The sequence below is a fragment of the Hydra vulgaris genome, chromosome 02, assembly GCF_038396675.1.
Source record: "Hydra vulgaris chromosome 02, alternate assembly HydraT2T_AEP".
NCBI classification, from domain to species: domain Eukaryota; kingdom Metazoa; phylum Cnidaria; class Hydrozoa; order Anthoathecata; family Hydridae; genus Hydra; species Hydra vulgaris.
Window position 1 is genome coordinate 30,854,053 of NC_088921.1, and position 15,027 is coordinate 30,869,079.

Sequence of the window (15,027 nt, forward strand, 5' to 3'; positions counted from 1 at the left end):
TTCATATCTACATTAATGATCTTCCTGACAATCTTACATTTAGTTTTGCACTATTTGCTGACAACTCAACTTTATACTTCTCTCTTGACAAAAAGTCTTCTTTTTTTGATAGCTTAGAACTGATCTTAAATCTTAACTCTCTTCTGTAACAGCTTGGAGCTTGCAGTGACTTGTGAATTTTCAATCCAACAAAACTTAGTTATTTACTGCAAATCACAATGTTGTTAACATTCCTATATTGATGAATGGGAAACCTCTCACTGAGTCTTCTACCTTATGTCTTCTTGGATTGTCATTCACTACTGACCTCTCATGGAAACCATATATACAATCTATTGCAAAGTTAACATCTGCTAAGGTTGCTTTTCTTTATTGCGCTCACCATTTACTTGCTCCATTTTCTACCTCTACAATTCTTTAAGTTGTCTCTGTATGGAGTACTGTTGTCATATTTGGACTGCTTCTTCTAATGATGTTCTTTCTCTTTTAGACAAGGTCTGGGGCCTGCGTCTATAATAGTTGAACTTGCTCTCTCTGCCAAGCTTAAGCCACTGTCCCATTGTTGCAAGGTTGCATTTCTTTCTTTTTTCTACAAATACTATCATGGTCGCTGCTCAAATGAGCTATCATCTCTAGTTCCATCAACCAAAACTCATTCTTCTTTGACTTCCCATTCAGCAAAGTTGTATCTTTTTACAGTATATGTCCCTTCATGCTCTAAAAACTTTTATTCATTTAGTTTTACTCTCTTCCATCTTTATGTTTTCTTGACTCATACAACCTTCAACTTTTCAAGTCTTCTGTCATCCGTTTCCTTGCTCTTTAACTCTTTAACATTCTTTGTTTTCCAGTAACTCTAAACTTAATTGTGGTTGCTTACAGCCTTGTTGAGAGTAAATTTTTTTTTCATTTTTTTTTTCAAAAAAACATTTTATTTTTCAACTCTGAAGATTGTTTTCTTTTAATTATAGTTCCAATTTTTTTTTAAATATTAACTTTTTTGCTTGTTTTATTTATTGTTATAACCTTGTTTAATTATTTATTGTTATAACCTTGTTTAGTTATTTATTGTTATAACCTTTTTTAATTATTTATTATCTTGTTTAATTATTTTTATAATTGTTTTAATATCGTAATTCGGGGCAACTTTGTCAAGCAGTACAACTTCGTCAGCTGCTGTTAAATTAAAATACTTTTTGAATTCAGTGTTTCGAAGTTCAACAGTCAAGTAAACTGATAGCTTCAATCGCAAATTGATTGAATGACAGTAATAGATTATTCTGTGCACGTAATAGATAATAGCTAAAAAGAAACAAAATTAATTTTTAATAACCTCACAAATTGATTGAATGACTGTAGTAGATTGTTCTGTGCACATAATAGATCATTTTAGGTATTTATAAACGGCATAAACGTTGGTGTAAAATTGTTTTTTCCAGTTTATATCAAAATATCTACAAAATGCCTAAGAAAAATAAGAAAGTAATTGGAGGATGGAATTACCAGCGTTATGATCCAAGTAAGGTTGAGAATGCTCTTCGAGATATTGGTAATGGACTGTCAGTTGCATTTGCCAGCTAGAAACATTCAGTGCCGCATATAACTCTTCAAGACAAGTTGCATGGTCGACATAATAAAACAGTTGGACATCCTACTGCTCTGAATGCTACTGAAGATAAAATTATTGTCAAGACGTTGGTTGAATTGACGAAGTGGTCCTATCAGTTGACAAAGTTTGATATCTGGCTCATAATTCAAGGTTATTTGAATAAAGAAGTTTGTACTGTAATCCAATTTGGCAACAACATGTCTGGTGAAGACTTTATGAACAGTTTTATGTTACGTAACAATCTCATACAACGTTTAGCTACAAACATCAGCCGTTCCAGAGCAGCAGTTTCTCCTGAAATCGTAACAGGATTTTTTGAAAATGCCATGGAGAAGCTAGAAAACATGCCACTGGAAAGATTTGTAATTTTGATGAAACCAACTTGACCAACGATCCTGGTGCTAAGTTGTAGTTTTAAGAGGGACAAAGCAAGTCGAACGTGTTATGGAACATTCAAAAGTAGCAATATCTCTTATGTTTTGTATTTCTGCTTCTGGTGACATTTTTCCTCCCTTTGTGGTCTATAAAGCAGAAAACCTCTATGGAAATTGGTGCAATGGTGGACCAGCAGGTTCCAGATATGATGTAACAAAAACTGGGTGGTTTGATTCTCTTACCTTTGAATAGTGGTTTTGTCATATTTTCCTTCCCCATGCAGAAAACATTCCTGGAGAAAAAGTTGTAATTGCAGATAATCTTGCCTTTTATTTTACATCTACTGTTGTATCACTGTGTAGAGAAAACAACATTTATTTTACCACTATCCCCCCATATCCAAATACAACTCACCTGATGCAGCCATTAGATGGTGCCTTTTTCAAACCACTTAAAAGTCACAGACAAAGCATTTTAGAAAAAAAAGTCGTGTTAGGGGAATAATTCCAAAGCAACATTTTCCTATTCTGCTCACAAAGCAGAATTTTTAACTTTTTTTAACTAACAGAATTTTTACTTTTTATTTTTTTTGATACCTCTGAAGTGTCACAAATACTGAATTATAATTTAAAACATGCCGAAGTTGCACAAAAGCTGTCCAACTTCATAATAAATAATATTTCTGCACATGACGATTTGCAACCAATTCAGCATCAAGACAACCAAGATCAAAAGCCAAACTTATAAGATTGGAAACAGCAGTTTATTTAACACACTGGTGTGTTAACCCTGCTCTAATGCTAGAAAAACAGCTTGAACATAAAGTCCTTTTAATTTTGGTTTCGGTTCCTGTGTAAGATTTATTTTCAACATTTATCCTGCCATTCTTCTTTGTTCAATCAATCTTGAAAATATAATTTATATAAATATTATTTTATAAAATATTACTTTATAATATATAAATATTATTAATATCATTTAAGTTCATAATTAACTAGCAATTAAGCTCATATGATGTATGTTCTTAAAAGCTAATTTATATCCCAAAAAACAAATAGATATAAGTAGTAGGGTGTTGACTTTTTTACATTACATATGTCCTATATTATTTTCTAATGAACAACTATGTATAATAACATAAAATCATATTCATTTACATTAATTTTTCAAAAAGATCACCCACCAATAAAAAACAATATTTCTAACCATTAAAACAACATTGTATTTGTATTTGTAGTTTGTAATTAATTTTCTTATTTTTAGATCTTAATATCAGACAAAATAAATTTTAAATCAAGTTTTTCAGAGTTTATACATCGAGGCAAGTAGTGAGCAACTTTTATTGCTCTTTCAGCGCATTTATTACTGCGCTGGATGTTTGCAATAATTGATAGTTCTTTAGTGCGTTTTCAAACAACGAAGAGCTTTCTGGCAATTACCAACTTTCTTGATATATTCTCCAAGTTTACTAAAATCATTTTCATTAAAAATATTTTTCTCAAACCATGTTTTGTGCCAGTTACCACTAACAAAATTACTAACTAATTCAAGCTGTTCTCTAAATTAGTTAACAAGAAAATAACTTTAAAATGTATTAATTGCTCTTGCACAGTGAAGAGATGGTAATGTATTAGGAAAATTAATTTTAGAAAAATATACATTTTCTTTATAAAAAAGATATAAAGCAATTTCATATCATCTCTCCATCCTAAAATTTTGCAGTTTAATGAAGGACCACTGTTGTCAAATGTTTTGACAAGATTTTTGTAATTTTCAAGAACGAATTTAATAAAAGAATTGTGTAAGTCATGTGAGGTAGACTTTTCAGGACATACAGAATCAATGACCAACTTCAAAACTTGACATGAAACATACTGTGGATTATTAAATCCAAGGTGGCTAAATTTTTTTTTGTAGTTTAGTTACTGTACCATTTTTTTTTACCAGTATCAAAAGCAGTTGTAGCTGTTATAATCATTTTTATACAATTCCATAAATTAAAAGAGTCAATAATTTCAACCAATCCATTAAAAATTGTGCTTTACCATCTTTTAAGACAACAGCTCATTTTACTTCTTTTGTAGTATTTTTCAGAACCACTACTTGGTGTTCATCATAGTTAAAATATTTTCCATCAAAATGGAGGCAACAGTATTCATTTTTTAAATTTTTTTTATATGAAATTTTTAAGTTTTTTGCTTCTCTCATAGTTGCTTTATATATTGATAAATGATTAGGTGTCTATATCTAATCCAATATCTTTAACTAAAAAATTGCACACCGCTGCAATTTTTCTTGATGATAACTTTGCTGCTGTTGATAATTTCAAAACTGATGAAGTTGTGCAATACCTCCTCTTTCTGGAGTTAGTATTGGGTATTGGTGCGTCAAAACATTCCCCACTAGTCTTATTAACCTTAGTATCAGAATCAGTATTGATATCAGTATCTTCTGTAGATGAGTTTTTGTTTTCGATGTTTCTGATTCTCTTTAATAGATGAATTTTTGTTGGGTCAACTACTTTATTAGAACAATAGCCTGCTCTTCCTTATGTTTCTATCTGCATATTCTAAAAATGTTTGTCTTCACTTGTCAAATCTTTCAAATCAGTAATATCAAATAGTTGAGTAAAAGAAGTGTTCACTGATTTTTTTGGTTTTCCTAAATATTTATCATAATCTGTTATTAGATTTTTTACTTTACGATGAGCAGATTGCATTGATAAAGTAGGAAATGAAAATTTTTGCCACAATTCTCTCAGTTCTAAGCAAATTATTTTAATTCGATTTAACTTTGACTTTTCTTAACACACAATTGATTTCTTATAATCATTGTAGCTCTAGATGGTATTTTTTTAAATTGTCCATACTGACGTTTTCTAGTGACATTGTGAAATCTATTTTTTTCAAGATTCTTTGTCCAATTTTTCTTGTTTTTGTTATTTAATTCTTTGATTGCTTATATGATATTCTAAAAAAATAAAATAATAAAAATAAAACTGCTAAAAAAAAAATAAAGCTTTAAGAAAAACTAAAACAAACAAAATGTAAACGATTTAAAAGTATTTGAATATTCTTAAAACATTCTTCAATTTATTTTTCTATTCTTGATAGCATTCTAAAAATTACTGTCTTAAGATAGTATAGCTATTATGAAAATTAAAATTCTGCCAAAGGCATAAGTGAGGTAAAGTTAGTTGATCATTTAAAATAGAGCTTATTTCGCCCACTCTGAATCCCTAATTGTCATTAAATTAGTTAAAGATATTAAGAAAAGCTTGCAGTTTAAAGACACTATCTAAAAAGAGTATTTTGAACAACAAAATGAGAGAAAAAAAATTTAACTTTAATCTTTATTGAAACAAGAAAGTTTATGTATTTTAAAAATTTAATTTTTATGATTAATGCAACTCTTTAATGATTCCCAAAACCTCAGTTGGTTTATATTTTTAAACCTTACCGAATAGTTGGTTCCATTTTATTCAAACTTTTGAAAAAAATTCTCTATGCCAAGTACTTGTTTTATCTGCAGTTGCTCAAGTCTACTTGAGACCGTGATGGTGACAAGATGTCATTCCAAAGCTTTCCTGCTATTATTAGGCATCAAGATAGTAAATCACTTTAGTTGTCATCTAATAGGTGCTGCGAGTGGATTGCAGCAGTTAATGTTTTTTTAAATAAGTAAAGTTATAAGAGCAGTAAACTTTTTTACTACTTTTATAACTTTAGTAGAAAATTTTTTATCTGTATATATATTAATTTGATCAGATGCAAATTTTTAATTTTTTTTACAACTTTACAGATACCTTTATTATTTTCATTATATTTTGGATCTGTTAAATTGGCCAGAAAATGATATGAAACTATTGCTTATTGAAAACCTCTTTAAAGTATCATTTTTGTATCGCCTTGGATATATCTTTCAAATCAGTAATATCAAACAGTTGAGTAAAAGAAGTGTTCACTGATTTTTTTGGTTTTCCTAAATATTTATCATAATCTGTTATTAGATTTTTCATAATCTGTTATATGATATTCTAAAAAAATAAAGTGTTGCTGAAATTATTACGTTATAGACCAATTTCAAATGTTTACAAAATATTCAATCCCGTGGACATGCGCACTAAACTGGCAGGCAAAAAATATAAACATTCTACAGTAAACATTTAGAAAACTTGCATTTTATTAATTTTTCACCTAAAATTACAGCTCTAGATACGTTTGTAAGTTATTTTAAAAAATGCCTGATAGTTGCTGTGTAGTAGGATGTGCAAATAGAAGAAGTTTTAAAAAGTTTTTAAGTTTTTACCACATTCCAAATGGTCGTTCCACAAAAGAATTTAACAGACGACAACTTTGGCTGAATGCTCTTCATAGAGAAAACTGGCCTGATAAAAAATGCTCGTGTATGCAGCAAACACTTTGTTTCAGGTCATTTTTAGCTCAGATTTGTTCATTTTTATTCAACATAATCTTTTATATTTATATCTAAGTGTGAGTGCAGTGGTAAATTTAACACAAATAGTATTGTTAAAAATGTTTGAGGTATACAGTCAACAGTATTTAAAGTGATTACTAGTTCAACTTTAGTTTGCATTATACAACTTTTTGTAATCATGTGTTCTCTCAAAGGTATTTCATTGTAACATAATAATGTTCATTTTATATTATTTATAGGTAAACGATCTGATGAACCTAATCATCCAGATTATGTACCTTCAGTTTTTATGTACAAACCCAATAGTTCAGGTCATAAACGATTGCAGCGATATCAAAGATACCAATCACGAGAAAAGAAACAAAAAACATTTTCAGGAGATAATATTTTTAATGAACAATCAGCATATGTTGAAACTGAAGAATGCTACACACAAAATATTGCTATTGAAGAATCTATGTTTTTTAAAAATGAGAAGTTTTCTGGAAATAGCACAGAAGAATCTGTGTTGTTTAAAAGTGTTGTTATCCAATGTGATTTGAGCATGGAGGAGTTATTAAAAGAGGAAAATCAAAAATTAGTCATGGAACTACGTGATAGGAACATGGAAGTTTATCTTTTAAGACAAGAAAATGTAGAACTTAAAAAAAGGGATTTGATTTTCAGCATTGAAAAAATAAAAGAAAACAATGCTCATTTAAATTTTTTTACGGGGCTACCAAATATGGCAACATTTGTATGGATTCTTTCATAATTTTGAGAAATTGGTTACCAGCACTAGCCATTTGCTTACAACCCTTAATAAAATGGCCTAGTAAATGTGTAATAAGAAGTAACCTGCCAGAGTGTTTTATGAAGAAGTTTAGAAACTGTGTATGCATAATTGACTGCTATGAGATTTTTATTGAAAGACCATTAAATCTAACAACTCGTGCTCAATCATGGTCAAATTATAAACACAACAATACAGTAAAATACTTAATCAGGATCAGTCCAACAGGTGCAATTACTTTTTTGTCTGGTGGTTGGGGAGGTTGAGTTTCGGACAAGGAGCTAACAAATTGCATTTTAGCAGATAGGGGATTCCTCATTAAAGATGAGCTTGCAGAGAAAAGAGCAAACCTTTACATTCCAGCATTTTTAAAAGGAAAACAACAATTTAGAAGTTGGAACTTCAAGGCAACTGTCAAATGTCAGAATACATGTTGAACGCATTATTGGCAGAGTCAAACAATTTAGAATTTTACAAACCACCGTGCTGATCAGACAAATTGATCTGCTAGATGATATAATGGTTGTAATATAGGTCATTGTAAATTTAAACAAAGGCATTATAAAGTGATACAATGTTTTGCAGAATTGTATGAAATCTAAGTTAGATAAAAAAACAACCTAATGAACCACACCTTTCTGTCTTTATCAATTTATTGATAAATCTCCTTACATTTTGTTTAAGAATATTCACATAAACTATATTTATATATAACTAAGGGTAGTTTTATTTTATCTATAAAAAAGCCTACGGAATCTTTGGGTTGTGTTAACATCACAGAGCCCAACTAATGATTCATACAGCAAATAATGTTGTATGTTTACCTTGCAAATATGTTACAAGCCTTAGGCATTTTGCAGTGGGTAATTAAGAATCAAAAGGTGCATACAGTTTGTAATAAATAGCTTATTTTATTTAAATATGATATTCTTCTATTGTGTTATATTACTATATCTAATAAAAATATAATATGAATACATAACCATAACAAAAATATTAGTTATCACTAAATGGTACTTTTAATAAAGAAATATAGCAATTAACTCCTGCATTGAGGACAGAACCAGGAACCTCTTGGTTCCTTTGTAACATATACACATGAGTAATGAAATCATTTTTTGGAACAACTTGCATTACTGCATGAAATCATGAGACCAAATTCAGGTTTCATGCAAAAACAACACTGTTTTCTATGTTGAAAGTCTTCGTCTCTTTTTCTGCTGACAATTTCTGGTAAAATAACATTGAAGAAATATTTAGCCAAAACATCAACAACTACTTTAAGAAAATCATTATCACGCTGTACAGTACACTGTAAATAATTGTTTTGCTCAACTGGGGACCACATAAAAAACTCACCGAAGGTAACTTTGCAAACGAACATTTGTAATTGCATCTGGAAAAAGTAAGGGTGATTTGATTTTAGACCATTACTATTAAGGAGAAACTTTTCATCACTTTGCCAGTTAATAAAACCATTTTTATAATTATATGGGCATTTAATCTCTAAAACACCCTTTCCATGACAAGAACAGGTAAATATTCCATCAGGAGAAGCTCCCAAAAAAGGCGTATCAGCCATAACATAAAAACCAGAGTTAATAAACGAAAAATTGCTGTGCTTCTTTAACTGGACCTCATAAAATGTATTTTTGGCACAATTTTCCATTTTCTTACCGTATTGTGTAAATTTACTATAAAAATCTTTTTTATATTGCATGACTTCTTGGATAAGAGATTCACTGAGAACAAATTTATTTGTGTGAAATACATTAAAACATATTGAAACTATAATTCTTCCTGCCAGATGAACCTGCCAAGCTAATGATAGATTTTGTTGATATGTTACTTTGGCAAGTTGATCGTATTGTTTTTCAAAATAAGTTTGACTAAAGTCTTCATAAAGTTGTTTATAGTGTTTTAAAAGCTCAAACTGAGATAGATCTTTGCAAGTAGGATCAAACAAGCTAGTTATAGGTTCTGGTAAACAATTCATCTCATCTTCAGAACCTGACTCTGTATCACTTGATTTATGATGGCTATTACTATCTAAGCTGGTAAATATAACAGATTTAGGATTGGATTGGCGTAAGGTGTTAAAGTCGCTGACTGATATGCAAAATGATGGGTCAATATATGAATAACTCCCATTTAATTTAAACATAGTTGATGCTCTTATACTTTTTTTTTTAATACAAGCTCATTAATTGAGGGTAACTGTCTTCTTTTTTTATTTTTTGCTAAAATTCATAGCACTTAATGGTGCTGCATTAACACTGCGCTTTGAGGCATTCCATGAACAAAGCTGACTTGTTGACGCATCTTCTCTATTTAAATGGTGGTGCACAGCAGCCTCAAGTTTAAAAAGTAGAGCTGCAATGTGTGAGCAAGGTGAACCTAGTCCCACTGGACAAGTGCAGCTGCTTTTTTTAACCCACCCATCTTTGTGAAGACAAACCCATACATCATACATGGAACTTTTTATGCTGACTCGCTGGCTTGGAAGAACCTAAATAAAGATAACACCTATTTGCAGTAAAATATGAAAAGTTATTTCTATATAATCAAATTTTTGTCAACTTTGCTATACTCTAAAATGTAGTTCTCAAAACTTAAGATTTATTTTTTGAATTATAAAAAAGTTGGATGTAATGAAATGTTTATTTAATTTCTATATAGCGTAACTAAGATATTTGACAGTGATAGTGAACAAAAATCACTTTGCTACTAATATACTAAAATTAAGAGCAAACAAATTAGTTTAAAACCAACATATAATATATATACCCACATATACATATATGTATATGTATATAAAAATGCAGCTGTGTAAGCAGTAAATTTATTGCAGACATGTGTATGCAGACAGAATTAATAACTGATTATGTTTATTTCAACTATGGACCTTGTACTTGTTGTCTCAAACAAAGTAATAAATAAAAAAATAAAATATAACCTTAGTTTTTATAAAACAATATTCTTCATTGATGCTGGGAGCATACCAACAATCCTGCACATGGCCACACAAAAAATATGTTTTATGTCTCCAATGATTTATATGCTTTGGTATTTTCTTTTGTAAACTCACTAGGAGTGTCTATGAGAAAAATTAAAACGTCTCTCCGAGTAATGTCAGGCAACTTTGTAATGTCTTTCTTCCAAACACTTTCATTAAAGTTTTCTGGATTTACTTCAATTGGGTTTGAAATATTCATCTTTTACTTATTGATAATTGATTTTTATATTTTAAATAGTTTTGTTTATCAAGTAAAAGTAAATGTTGACTATAGTTAAACCGCTATTTTAATTTTGTTTTGCCTGCCAGTATCTGCGCGCTTATTGTTTACATTTTGCTTAAACGTCACTTGAAATTGGTCTAAATTAAAATAGACAAATATTTGAAAAATATACCTTTTCAAAATAAAATTTAATTATCTTTGACTTGCATGTAGGGTAATAAATTTAATATAAAAAATAATAAAAAATTACAAATATTATATGATTTATTATTATTTGTTAATGTTTTCAGAGATGAGTTTTAGTGTGTATTTATTCTGTTTTGTGATTTATTTGATATATATATATATATATATATATATATATATATATATATATATATATATATATATATATATATATATATATATATATATATATATATATATATATATATATATATATATATATATAATATACTCACCCAATATAACATACTATCTTTTCAAATAGCTTAACATTAATGTATGATTGCTGTGGTGAGTGACTTTTTTAAAAATTAAATCTAATAACAGATATATTCAAATAGTATACATAAATACTCATCCACTGCTATAGTGTTTTAAAAATTTCATGAAAAGTATTAAAAGTCAACACCCTAATAAGTAGGCCTAAATTTAAAAAAAAAAAGGAAAGAAAATAAAAATTCAAAAATCTAGTATTACAAATATAGTTCCACAACTTTAGTTAAAATAGTTTAATGTATATTATCATCACCTTAGATATCTTCTCTCTCCAAGCCATACTTAAATATCTCTTCTCTTCAAGCCATACTTAGATATCTTCTCTCTCCAAGCCATACTTAGATATCTTCTCTCTACAAGCCTTACTTAGATATCTTGTCTCTCCAAGCCATACTTGAATTTTTTCCAGTTTTAAGCATATACAGATTTCTGCCACAACTAAAACAAATATTTGTTGAAAAATCTTTTAATAATTTCGAATATTCATGAAACACGTATAGTTTCATCAATTATTACACTGTGTTGTTTACGTAATGTATTTATATCTATTTATATCTAAAAGGATTATTTTCAATCAAATAAGGATAGCATTTGAGATAAAGCTAAGGATATATAAAGATAAAAATGCAAATAAAAAGATATTTCTGCATTGACTTATTTTTGAATATAGAATCTAAGTTTGTCTTTTAGAATGCTGGATTTTTTATTGGCGAATCAAAACAAAAAAGAAGCATCAAGTATTTTATTGCACGGTTTACCTGATGCAACGAATATTTCGTGGGAAGACCAGTCTGCTTTGAACAGTAAAGATGCAAATGAGTTTGCAGATTTTGCTGGTTCGACAACAGGAACTCCTTTTAAAACACCTTTAAAGAGAGCTGGCGTATTAAAACAAATTGTTCAAAATTCTAACCCTGTCACAATTAAACATTCAAACTATGATACAAATGAAAGCAGCGCTTTTGAAAAAAAGAGTGAAGAAAATAATCTCAACGACAGTTGGTTAACTGGTTGTTATTCCCATTGCCTTGGAAAAAATCAAATAACAAACATTGAAGAGACCGATGTGTTAAAAAACCCGACTTGTGTAGTTGACAAAAAACAATGTTTAAACCTAAGTCAAAATTTATTGCAGAAGACATCAAGCATGTACGCTCCCCATATAACTTCATTTTTTAACAACAACAGAATTGCATCTTACATAGATCCGAAACAAGTTTCGGGTAAAACATTTAACACCACTTCAGCGTATAATGGTTTCATCTCTTATAAACCTAAGGTTTTTCATGGCAAAAAAGTTTGTTTACCTGTGAGGACAGGTTTGTCGAAAGAAAATTTATCACATAAATCTCTTGCGAGAAGAGCAGAAAAAGTAAATTCTCAAAGGAATCTTTTTGTAATATCAACAATACAGAGGAAAGGTTTTCGATTTTAGCAAAAATTTATATCTTTATTTGGCTTTTATGATTTTTGTTATATTTATTAACAGTCTAATATATTTAACACGATATTGCGTGCTTTATATTTTATATATTATTTATTAAATATTAAGTTTAATTTACATTATTAAAAGTTAAGTGGGTGTGTTTATTTTTTCTGGTTTTTTTTTTTTTAGTTAAGCGGGTGTGTATGTTTTAGAAGTTAAATTTAAAGATTTTTTTTTTAACTGATAAATTATTGGTACTTGGTCAAATAAAAATCAAAATACTATAAAATAGCAAAACTTTCTTGCAAACTAAATTATTGATGTTTTTTTTTTTTTTTTGCAAGTTTTATTAATTTTTATTTAGTTTGATATCGTAATTTTGATTCAGAAACATCGTAAAAGTATTTTTCTTTACTTAAAAATGACTCGTATATTATTTACAAATGTGTTTTAGCAGAAATTTACTTGTTTTACCGACCTTTTGGTCAGAAAACACTTCGAGCTCCGCTTTTGAACAGTTGTGTGTTGTGTCATATATCAGACGGACGCTTTACTATGGGCCAAAGAGATCGCCAGGTTTTATGTAGGGTCAATCAAATGAAACCTTTTATATTCACGGGTATTTGTTTTATAACAATAGCAAAAAGCTTTTTGAAAATCCGAAGTGCTGAGAGTCATAAGTTGGGCAAAACGGTAAAGTTGAGACACAAATGCCACAAAAAAAATTTAAGAGTATTTGTTTTATTAAATAAGAAAATAGCGTTTATAAAATCAGTATAGGTTTCACACTTGTGTTTATAAAAAAAATTCTCCGGTTGTTGCACGGCATAAAACAAAATCATCTCAACAATTTCTTGTGGTGTACAATTCTAAAAAGTTATAGATTCTTTATTTGGTTTTAATTTGTCTACTGCTTAAATGTATTTGTCTACTGCTTAAATTTATTTGTCTACTGCTTATATGTAGTTAACTTATGTTGCATGTATTCTTAAAAGTTTTTTGTAAAGTTAAATCTTTTATTTATTCATAAGAGTGTACGGACCAAAATTTTTTGCGAGACCTCCGTTTTCTACTATAATAATCTCTTGTGATCATAACCTTTGGGCTCGGTGATATTACTTAAGCCCTCATCTCCGGCTATTTGCTATATGTGCGTGATCTTGTTGTAAATTTAGTTATACGGCAAAAAAAATCTGCTTTTTATAATTTTGGCTTAACTGGTATTGTAGTTCAGACTGGTTGATAAATAAGTTCAAATGTTTTTGTTTTTTTTATATCCATTTTTGTTCATTTCTTTTATCTTTGTTTAGGTTATTCTTGGAAAAACTGGCTGTGTAATACATCAGCATGAATACTGAATGCTTGGTAGAAGGATATTGACTAATGCAAAAAAATACACGGCTTTAATTTATGTTCAAAAATCTCCCGACTGCCAGTTTGCGCGTGTTTTCACACTTACAGTCATTGTAATTGGAAACTATGTGAAATTAACGATATTTTAATAGGCCAATCAATATCAAAAGTTTTTGCGAGAAGTTTCTATCGATACAGACATTTTGCGCTAAACTTAAATTTAATTTATAAGAAATCAAAGCGAATGGGTCATTGGTTTATGTACCTCATCCTACCATTTTTTAATTATATCTTGAGATTATACTCTCACATTGATAACATAATATCAAATTGATATTTTCAGAAAAAATAAAATTGAGTTATTAAAACACTAAAAATCTAAAACAATTTTTTAAACTTAAAATTTCGTAAAACACCAAAGTTAAACAATCTGCAAAAATAATTTAAAGAAATTATGAAATAAAAGTAATCTAGTTAGTAAATAAAATAAAGGGAAAGTTTTTCTTAGAAAATGAAAATTATGAAATTAGCTATGAAAATTATTTTAAATTGGATTGTAGTTGAAGATTCTTTTGATTTCGTTGCAGGAAAGCAAGTCGTCAAAGTACACCCTGCCAATACTTAAAAATAAAAAATTACTGTCCTATCAATTTATCATACATGTTCTATTTTCATAAAAAACTTTACGTCCTCTAGTATTAGAATATTATAAAAAAGACAGTGAGTTTATCTTCTGACCTGATCTAGCTCGATCACATTACGCAAAGTCGGTCATCGACTTTTTAAAATTGAAAAAAATTAAAGTTGTACCCAAAGATATAAACCCAGCTAACGTTCCAGAAGCAAGACCAATTGAATACTTTTGGGGTGATTTAAAACGGCTAGTGTACGAGAATAATTGGAGAGCTGAGAATTTGGAAGAGCTTTAAGCCAGATTTAGATATTGTTATTCAAAGATGAATAAAGAAATTTTCTTTACTCAAATAAAACATCTTTCAAAAAAACTTCATAATATTGCTAAATATGGTATTTGAAATATTTATTTTAAACTACGAATACTAACATATTAACAGTTGAAATATTAAATAATAAAACTTATTAGTATTTTGAATCTCTTAAAATATTAATTTTTAAATTTTGTCCAAAATTTTATTTATGAGGTGTTAGTTTCGTGTTCTATGCTTCTTTGCAAAATTTTCTTTTTTGTTTCCCCAATATAAATTCCCCCACACGAACACGTAAGCTTGTACACCCCAGGGTTGCTCTTTGGCATTAAACTAGATTTGTTGTTACAGAGAATTGTTTTTAAATTAGG

General features: G+C 29.0%; 2 protein-coding genes across 2 annotated transcripts in view; one reads left to right on the plus strand and one right to left on the minus strand.

The window, feature by feature from the left end:
* The window catches only part of LOC100208225 (kinesin-like protein KIF18A), a 46,267-nt gene extending 33,823 nt beyond the window's left edge, over positions 1 to 12,444 (plus strand). Inside the window, exon 12 of the mRNA XM_065790575.1 lies at positions 11,624 to 12,444. Within this exon, the coding sequence (XP_065646647.1) occupies positions 11,624 to 12,368 (745 nt within the window). The 3' untranslated portion in view covers positions 12,369 to 12,444. The remainder of the gene's footprint in view (positions 1 to 11,623) is intronic.
* LOC136076477 (uncharacterized) lies at positions 8,124 to 10,423 on the minus strand. Its single transcript, XM_065789843.1, has 2 exons — positions 10,150 to 10,423; positions 8,124 to 9,702 (listed from the first exon to the last, which is right to left on the minus strand). Exon 2 carries the CDS (start codon positions 9,355 to 9,357, stop codon positions 8,305 to 8,307), a length of 1,053 nt encoding a protein of 350 aa, XP_065645915.1. The 5' UTR covers positions 9,358 to 9,702; positions 10,150 to 10,423; the 3' UTR covers positions 8,124 to 8,304.
* Positions 12,445 to 15,027: the final 2,583 nt, after the last annotated feature.